Here is a 10,000-nt window from a genome sequence, read left to right on the forward strand (position 1 = left end):
GGAACGGTAATAGACATGCTGCTGAGATAGCTAATATGGCGCTAGATCTCCTGACAAAGGTTAAAACCTTCGAGAATCCGGCATCTGCCAAGCGCTTAGGTTGCGCTGCGTATCGAATACATACAGGTGGCGTGCAAGACGCGCAGAATGCCAGCGCAGGGCGGATCTACTTGCGAGAGGCATCTCATGCGTGTTTAGCAGCCGTACTGCACCATTGTTGGCTTCTCAATTCATCTCGTATTTGCGCGGGAAATGTCGGGAAGGTAAAATACGACTTGCGATGTAATACCAGTTATAGAAGCTTTCAAGTCATGCATAACACGGTAGGAAAGCCAACTGCGTTATAAGCTCTGGTTATAAAGCTCTTGTAAAGTAAACTGACCGTGGTGGCCCTTGAACGGATAGCGGCGTCCTGTTGTCTAAATGTGGTGATGAACGTAGCTCTATTGGTTGTTGTTTTTCGATTCGAAACGCCCATTTTTAATTAATGCCTGCCTTACGCATTTGTTTTCTCTGGGGCATTTTCATATTAACGTGCATATGCACTGCGCTAGGCTTTTGCGTGTGTACATTTGCGCAAAAGTTCATGCGTGACGTATATTGGGAAATTCGTGAATAATTGTAAATGAATTCATATATAATTGACCTATTCACCTGCGTGTGATTGATAGGGACTCTAGCAAAATTTCGTTAGGATATGTCGTTCTAAATACAATGATGAAAGCTACGTGCCCCAAAAGGAATAATTCTCTAGCATGGCCGATCTATTAAAGGTGACTTGTGCGTGATTTTCTCGCCATACTGGATAGATTAATTATAATCATTAGTTAAAAGACATAGCGTGCTTTTCTTCACGCAGGCCCCGTGCGTGGCTGGTATAGCCGGACTGACAATGCCTAGATACTGTCTCCTTCGGCGATACTGTCACACAGCTTCTCGCATGAATCCACGGCTTAGGTAAGTCGTTTTTTCCGCTCCCACCATCTGACGTCATGTCATTCGATTTTGCGGCTCACTGCGTTCTAAAAATCAATAATAGCGGGGCGTCTATAACGGTACGTGATCACAAATACCCTGAACTGCGGTATAAAAGAGTCGGGCGAGCGGTAATCGATGCCGCAACACCTGCCTGCTCATTTAACAACCGTAGACGAGCCAAATTTAGCTAACACTTAGCCGCACACCGCGTCCGTTCAAACGGCGGCGTATCATCGATGAAGCGTAAGCGTATCGTATAAAAGCGTATAAAATATAAAATAATTAAAATATAATTAAAATAAAATAATTAATAATATTAATAATAATATAATCATATAAAAACGTATAATGAAAGTGTAAGCGTATAAATCATGTAATCGTTATATATGTAATCGTTATAGTCGTGTGATGAAGTCTGTGGATCATCTAGTCTGTGGATCATGTAGTCTGTGGATCATGTAGTCTGTGGATGAAGTCTGCGGATCATGTAGTCTGCGCGATGAAGTCTGCGGATCATGTAGCCTGTGGATCATGTAGTCTGTGGATCATGTAGTCTGCGGATCATGTAGTCTGTGGATCATGTAGTCTGTGGATGAAGTCTGTGCGATCATGTAGTCAGTGGATCATGTAGTCTGTGGATCATGTAGGTCTGTGGATCATGTAGGCCTGTAGATCCATGTGGCCTGTGGATCATCTAGTCTGTGGATGAAGTCTGTGGATCATGTGGTCTGTGGATCATGTGGTCTGTGGATCATCTAGTCTGTGGATCATGTCGTCTGTGGATCATGTAGTCTGTGGATGAAGTCTGTGGATCATGTAGTCTGTGGATGAAGTCTGTGGATCATGTAGTCTGTGGTTCATGTGGTCTGTGGATCATGTAGTCTGTGGATGAAGTCTGTGGATCATGTAGTGTGGATCATGTAGGCTGTGGCTCATCTAGTCTGTGGATCATGTAGTCTGTGGATCATGTAGTCTGTGGATCATGTAGTCTGTGATCATGTAGTCTTGTGAGAGTCTATGGATCATGTGATCTGTGGATCATGTAGTCTGTGGATCATGTAGTCTGTGGATCATGTAGTCTGTGGATGAAGTCTGTGGATCATGTTAGCCTGTGGATGAAGTCTGTGGATCATGTAGTCTGTGGATATGTAGTCTGCGTGGATCATGTAGTCTGTGGATGAAGTCTGTGGATCATGTAGTCTGTGGATCATGTAGTCTGTGGATCATGTAGTCTGGGGATCATGTGGTCTGTGAATCATCTAGTCTGTGGATGAAGTCTGTTGATCATGTAGTCTGTGGATCATGTAGTCTGCGGATCATGTAGTCTGTGGATCATGTGGTCTGTGGATGAAGTCTGCGGATCATGTAGTCTGTGGATGAAGTCTGCGGATCATGTAGTCTGTGGATCATGTAGTCTGCGGATCATGTAGTCTGTGGTTCATGTAGTCTGTGGTTCATGTGGTCTGTAGATCATGTAGTCTGTGGATGAAGTCTGTGGATCATGTAGTCTGTGGATGAAGTCTGTGGATCATGTAGCCTGTGGATGAAGTCTGTGGTTCATGTAGTCTGTGGATCATGTAGTCTGTAGATCATGTAGTCTGTGGATCATGTAGTCTGTGGATCATGTAGTCTGTGGATCATGTAGTCTTGTGCGATCATGTAGTCTGTGGATCATGTAGTCTGTGGATGAAGTCTGCGGACCATGTAGTCTGTGGAATGTGGTCTGTGGTTCATGTAGTCTGTGGGATAAAGTCTGCGGACCATGTGGTCTGTGGATGAACGCTACGTGTCTATCACTTTTAGCTCTAAAGATACACGTGAGTCTGCCATGCAAACACTTGCTCGATGAGCTAGGTGGATTCTACGTCGAACCACGTGGACATTTAACAATTAAGGTAATTAACACTAATTACGCGAAATTCAATCGACACCTACGGGCGACGTGTTTCGCTGCGCATGAGCAGATAATTATTTCGTAAATAAATGTAAATATTTATAGATAGGCCTAGATTATATATATAATATATATATATATATATATATATTATATATATATAAATATATATAATAGAGGAGAGAGAGAGGAGAGAAGAGAGAGAGAGAGAGAGAGAAGCGAGGAGAGAGAGATTATATGCCACAACGTACATCTGTATATTATATAGATGTCTTACAAATACACACGTGTATATAAATAGCAAGAGCTAATCATAAGCTAATAAATAAAAATATTAATAGGTAATATATTAGCTCCTGTAAATAATCTATCATGCAGGCTTCTACCAACGTACGGCGCGTTACCATTATGTGTAACAATGGCAGTAATTTCGCGCTTGCTTTCTTTTGCGTAGGGAAAGGGTCAAATGACAACGTACTGGCTTACGGGCAGCGACAGATTGAAGACACTGTACGCTGTGAGCCCCTCTGATATGTTGGGCAAAAATGAAGTGAAATGAAGTGTCAACCCGCGTCAGCTTCACAACTTATCTCGTAGCTCGCAACTTTCCTACTTTATCGTAAAATAATCATATCACTTTAGTATTACACTACTTTCTATCTTTACTGTACTATACCGTGTATGGATAACATCAGGAGCAGTGGCGTACGCAGGGGGGGGGGGGTGTTTGGGGTGTTAAACACCCCCCTTGCCTCTGTCCCAAACAAACATTTAAAAAAAGAAGAGGAGAGGAGAAAAGGGAGAGAGAGAGAGAGAGAGAGAGAGAGAGAGAGAGAGAGAGAGACGAGAGAAGAGAGAGAGAGAGTGAGAAAGAGAGAGAGAGAGAGAGAGAGAGAGTGTGGTGGTGTTGTGTGTGTTGTGTGTGTGTGTGTGTGTGGTGCGCGCGCGCGCGCGCGTGCGTCGTGCGTGCGTGCGTGCGTGCGTGCGTGCGTGCGTGCGTGCGTGCGTGCGTGCGTGTGTGTGTGTGTGTTGTGTGTGTGTGTGTGTGTGTGTGTGTGTGTGTGTGTGTGTGTCTTGTGGAAGAGGAGCGGAGAGAAAGACGGAAAAAGAGAGGGAGAGAAAAGCAGAAGGGCCCTATTATCCTGTTTATTAAGTTTAGTATTTGTAAACACCCCCTCCGAGCTGCTTAAGAACAAGGTAGCCTAACGCAGGTAAGGAGTGTGCCCACAATGAAATGAGATAGAGAACCCCCAAAATCGATCTGCTGCCTGCTCGGGATTTTGCCACAGGCGAGACATTACCCCTGCACCGGCCATATTGAAATAATGACGAAACCTTCGCGGTCCTACTAAACAGGCAAATGTGCTACTAAACAGCAAAATGTGCAGGAATGTGCGCGGGAATGTGTGCGCAATGTATTAAAAATGTGTAAAAAATAGTTATACTAAACAGCGAAATGTGCTACTAAACAACGGAATGTGGCGCGGAAATGGGTAAGAATGTGGCGCAATGTGCATCAATAACTGCCGCAATGTATCAAAATGTGTAAAAAAATGTGTTATAACTAAACACCGGAATGTGCTACTAAACAGGGAAATGTGCTACTAAACAGCGGAATGTGCGCGAATGGGTAAGAATGTGGCGCAATGTGCATCAATAACTGCCGCAATGTATCAAAATGTGTAAAAAATGTTATACTAAACAGCGAAATGTGCTACTAAACTGCGCGGAATGGGTAAGAATGTGGCGCAATGCAGATATTCTATAACAACTATTTCATTAGGTGCAATATTGACTGTTCATTTGTGTGATTAAACCCTCGTTCCTAACAATCAATGTTTTTAACCTCGTTCCTGACCAAGTTTATGGAATTCCTGGAACGAGGTTGGGAGGAATGTCTCCCCGGCGACCAAGCTGCATGCTCCGCGAATTCGCGATTTCGTATGTATAAGTATCTTCGCTCTCATACTGTAATCCATATTGTGTAATCAGGAAATTGTGTAATTGTGTGCTCGTGGTGGCAACTCATGACAACTCAGTATGATTTTAATGAAACAACAAGTAAAATATGATATAATACAGAAAAATGTGCAAGGAAATGCGGTATTTTTAGGCGTTATTTTCATTTTTCTTTCAAACTCGAGGGGGTACACCCTCCCCCCTCGAGCACCACGCGTCCCCGCTTCGCAGTCACTAACACAAGCGTAAATCACGGGGAGATGGGGGGATGCATCCCCCCTGCTCTTGAAGGAGGGGGATGGCCTGTACAAATATCCCCCCTGAGATTAAAAAAAAAGAGAAAAAAAGAAAGAAGGAAGAAGAAGAGGTAAGAGGACTCCGATTTACCAGACAGGTTTATCAGCGTGGGTTTTAGGTGCTACAGTTCAATGAGGCTGCCCACACAGTCGGCAGATTCGTAGATTGGGCAGAATTGGATTGCACGCAACACATATTATGTTCATAGACTTGAGTTTGTTTACATCGTGAGATTTCAGAAATTTCACCGATTTTACTGCATCTACTCTAGCTATCAAACGCAGCTTTTTATAATAGCTAGTGTAGGCCTATGCACGTTTGTCGACTGTCAACGTGCATAGGCACGACTTGTAGTGTACGTAGTATGGATAAGTACTTTACGGAAAGCAAACATAATAGACAAACCCGAACACGCTGATATTGCTGGCTTGCTCTCTCTCTCGCGCTCTCGCTTTCTCTCTCTCTCTCTCTCTCTCTCTCTCTCTCTCTCTCTCTCGCTTTTTCTATCTCTCTCTCTCTCTCTCTCTCTCTCTCCCTCTCTCTTTCTCTCTCTCTCTCTCTCGCTCGCTCTCTCTCTCTCTCTCTCGCTCTCTTCGAGTCAGTAAAAACTAAAAATAGTAGTCTGTATATCAACAATATCTATCTATATTATACATATATATATAAAGATATACCAAGCAAGCCGTGAGAGAACACGTAGATATAGCGAGGTTGTAAAATAACATCAAGAGTCTATAATAGTTTTCTATTATGGACACATAATTGTGATTTCTGTACACATAATTCTGTATAATTTCTGTACACATAATTCTGTATAATTTCTGTATACATAATTCTGTATAATTTCTGTACACATAATTGTAATTGTGATTCACACATTGTGGCTAGAGCGGGATGAGAGCATGTGTGTTGAGTTGGTTACAGAGATGACTTGAACATTTACGTGTGCGTCTCGTTCGCGTGTGAAACTGTGTGACACGCCCTGCACAGCTTGGCTCTGTCGCTCAGCGTGCTGCTACGCCGGATGTTGAAAAACCACCGCCTCGAATCCACGACCTTCTGATCTGTTGTGATTAAACTAGCCGTTGTTTGTTTTTTCAACGTCTTGTGCGGATCTGGTGTTCCAGTTCATTTGGTCATGCGTGTTTAGTGAGATGGACAGCTTGTGCTGGGCTGCGCATCATTGTTAAAAGAATTGTTAACCACTTTATAATGCCAGCCTGCTTTATATATTGGGTTAAACAGTAAACTAATTGTAAAAGAGTTGTTCAGTTGATACGCTTACTATGATATGAAGCATCAATCGAGAATCGTTTTGTGGAAGAATCGTGCGTATTGTGGCGCGGTCGGGCATTCAGTGCGTTAGACCAATAAATTGTGCCCTAAAAATTTTTATATTCTGGTGCTATTTAAAATAACACCAGAATATAAAAATTTTTAGGGCACAATTTATTGGTCTATCAGTGCGTGTGCGTGCGTGCGTGCATGCGTGCGCGCCTGCGTGTCTGTGCTCTCAGACACTTGGATGGTTTTAGTAATAAAATGATAGTAAATAAACATGAGTTGTATTGACTACCAAAGTGTTAATGTTTATGTGTACTCTCTATCACCTAATAATTCCCCCCTAAATGCCGTTCAAATGCTGCCCTACAACACACAATCTCACTGAAGGGCCTCTAACGGCGCAGGTCTAGTATGCAATCAGATGTACATTATTAACAGATAATTGTTATTAGTAGATTCCTGCTCCGATAATAATATCAAGAATGTATAATATAGACATTCCTTATTCTATATTACACACTCCTGATAATATTGTTAAGCTGGGTTTACTATACCGACAGTTGTAAACTACTTTTACTGAACCAGTTGTAAACTACTTGTACTGAACCAGTTGTAAACTACTTTTACTGAACCAGTTGTAAACTACTTGCCGTTAATGCGTACGGTCTCTATTAGCGTCGTTGCAGAACGACTGAAACAGGGCAAGTACGTTCAAGCGGAGACGTACGACGAGGTCACGATCTACTTCTCCGACATCGTCGAATTCACCTCGTTGTGTGCGGATAGCACGCCTCTACAAGTATGTTCGCGAAATCTGAATTCGAATTCGAATTGTGTTTCCGGAATTAGCTCGCTATACCCGCCTACAACATTAAGACACACTAGTGAAATTTGTTCATCGCGATTTCATGAATAACTCCATCAATAATAATCTTATCAATTAATACTAATAATTATTATTTAGTAATTATTAAATATAATGTTAATAATTATAAATTAATGGTCATTATTTAACCAATTACGTTTTGTGTTGTGTTTGTTCAAGGTTGTGGATTTCCTAAATGATCTCTACACGCTATTCGATGGAACGATTCCAAACTACGATGTTTACAAGGTACATATGAGCATCTCTATCACTTTTATGTATTTAGTTTCATTTCTTTTAATTTATCAGCGATGGGCACATCTTTCTCTGGCCCCTTTGCGCTAAGGTTGCCGATCCTTAAGGCCGCCGCACACCTACAAAAAATCGGTCCGATTCAAAAATCGCTTCATCGTTTGTAAAATCGGCTCATCGGCTCATCGGCTCATCGGCTCATCGGTTCAAAATCAAACATGTTTGATTTGGAACGATCACCCGATAAAAATAAAATCGTCTACAAATGAACGCGCACACCTACCCGATATCGGCTGATTTCTATCGGGCCGATCAAATCGCGTGAAAAATCGGCTGGTGTGCGGCGGCCTTACCGGCCTTATCTGTGGAGTGCGCTGCGCTCTACTAATGAACACTTGTCGCGGTAATCATGCCGCATGTTCTAACGCCGTCGGGTGGATATAGCGCTATAGGTATACGAACCTCACACGCGCGATAACGCTAAACGATAGTCGGTTAGGGTACAAGAAGATGCATTGTATGCTAAATCCTACAATCATCATAGTATAAAGTTTCCTGTCTTTCATTCGGTGACAGGTCAATCAGCATGCAATATAAAGCTCCAATTTTGAATAATCCATGTGCTAGGACATGGATAGGACATGAATGCGTCACTAGTAGTAATTTGTTGTGTGCGCGTACGTTGTCTCTGATTTTATATGCGCGTAGGTCTGTGCGTGCCTGTGTGGGTGTGTGCATGCGTGCGTGTGTGCATGTGTGGGTGCGTGCGTGTGTGCGTGTCTGGGTGGGTGCGTGTGTGCTTGTGTGGGTGTGTGCGTGCGCGTGTGTGTGCGCGCGTGTGTGTGAGTGGGTGCGCGCGTGCGTGTGTGCATGTGTGGATGGGTGGTTGTGTGCGTGTGTGGGTGTGTGGGTGTGTGGGTGTGTGGGTGGGTGCTTATGTGCGTGTGTGCACGCGTGCGTACATGTGTGAGTGTGTGGGTGCGTACGTACGTGTGTGCGTAATCTCCGTATACATTTCATTATTTTTCGTTGCTAGGTTGAAACTATAGGAGATGCCTACATGGTTGCGAGCGGCCTGCCTATGAGGAACGGTAATAGACACGCTGCTGAGATAGCGAATATGGCGCTAGATCTCCTGACAAAGGTTAAAACCTTCGAGATCCGGCATCTGCCAGGCGCTAGGTTGCTGCTGCGTATCGGAATACATACAGGTGCGTGCAAGACGCGGCAGAATGCCAGCGCAGGGGGATCTACTTGCGAGAGCATCTCATGCGTGTTTAGCAGCCGTACTGCACCATTGTTGGCTTCTCATGTCATCTCGTATGTTGCGGGAAATGTCGGGAAGGTAAAATACGACTTGCGATGTAATACCAGTTATAGAAGCTTTCAAGTCATGCATAACACGGTAGGAAAGCAAACTGCGTTATAAGCTCTGGTTATAAGCTCTTGTAAAGTAAACTGACCTGGTGGCCCTTGAACGGATAGCGGCGTCCTGTTGTCTAAATGTGGTGATGACGTAGCTCTATTGGTTGTTGGTTTTTCGATTCGAAACGCCCATTTTTAATTAATGCCTGCTTACGCATTTGTTTTCTCTGGGGGCATTTTCATATTAACGTGCATATGCACTGCGTAGCTTTTGCGTGTGTACATTTGCGCAAAAGTTCATGCGTTGACGTATATTGGGAAATTCGTGAATAATTGTAAATGAATTCATATATAATTGACCTATTCACCTGGTGTGATTGATAGGGACTCTAGCAAAATTTCGTTAGGATATGTCGTTCTAAATACAATGATTGAAAGCTACGTGCCCCAAAAGGAATAATTCTCTAGCATGGCCGATCTATAAAGAGTGACTTGTGCGTGATTTTCTCGCCCATACGGATAGATTAATTATAATCATTAGTTAAAAGACGTGTTTTCTTCACGCAGGCCCGTGCGTGGCTGGTATAGCCGGACTGACAATGCCTAGATACTGTCTCTTCGGCGATACTGTCAACACAGCTTCTCGCATGGAATCCACCGGCTTAGGTAAGTCGTTTTTTCCGCTCCCCACCATCTGACGTCATGTCATTCGATTTTGCGGCTCACTGCGTTCTAAAATCAATAATAGCGGGGCGTCTATAACGGTACGTGATCACAAATACCCTGGAACTCGGTATAAAAGAGTCGGGCGAGCGGTAATCGATGCGCAACACCTGCCTGCTCATTTAACAACGTAGACGAGCCAAATTTAGCTAACACTTAGCCGACCACGCGTCCGTCAAACGGCGGCGTATCATCGATGAAGCGTAAGCGTATCGTATAAAAGCGTATAAAATTTAAAATAATTAAAATATAATTAAAATAAAATAATTAATAATATTTAATAATAATATAATCATATAAAAACGTATAATGAAGTGTAAGCGTATAAATCATGTAATCGTTATATATGTAATCGTTATAGTCTGTGGATGAAGTCTGTGGAT

The 10,000-nt window shown here is 43.0% G+C and overlaps 1 protein-coding gene and 1 long non-coding RNA gene across 2 annotated transcripts in view; both read left to right on the forward strand.

Moving 5' to 3' along the window:
* LOC106815988 overlaps positions 1-3,613 on the forward strand; it is a 4,656-nt gene extending 1,043 nt beyond the window's left edge. The window contains exons 2-3 of the long non-coding RNA XR_001394817.1: positions 2,782-2,873; positions 3,327-3,613. This is a non-coding gene — a long non-coding RNA (uncharacterized LOC106815988). The remainder of the gene's footprint in view (positions 1-2,781; positions 2,874-3,326) is intronic.
* LOC106815987 (atrial natriuretic peptide receptor 1-like) overlaps positions 1-9,560 on the forward strand; it is a gene marked incomplete at its 3' end in the record, with an annotated part of 19,047 nt that extends 9,487 nt beyond the window's left edge. Inside the window, exons 8-11 of the mRNA XM_014820522.1 lie at positions 7,088-7,211; positions 7,458-7,526; positions 8,566-8,740; positions 9,462-9,560. Of these exons, the coding sequence (XP_014676008.1) occupies positions 7,088-7,211; positions 7,458-7,526; positions 8,566-8,740; positions 9,462-9,560 (467 nt within the window). The remainder of the gene's footprint in view (positions 1-7,087; positions 7,212-7,457; positions 7,527-8,565; positions 8,741-9,461) is intronic.
* Between the last annotated feature and the right edge of the window lie 440 nt (positions 9,561-10,000).

Source organism: Priapulus caudatus, unplaced genomic scaffold, assembly GCF_000485595.1.
Source record: "Priapulus caudatus unplaced genomic scaffold, Priapulus_caudatus-5.0.1 Scaffold1254, whole genome shotgun sequence".
NCBI classification, from domain to species: domain Eukaryota; kingdom Metazoa; phylum Priapulida; class Priapulimorpha; order Priapulimorphida; family Priapulidae; genus Priapulus; species Priapulus caudatus.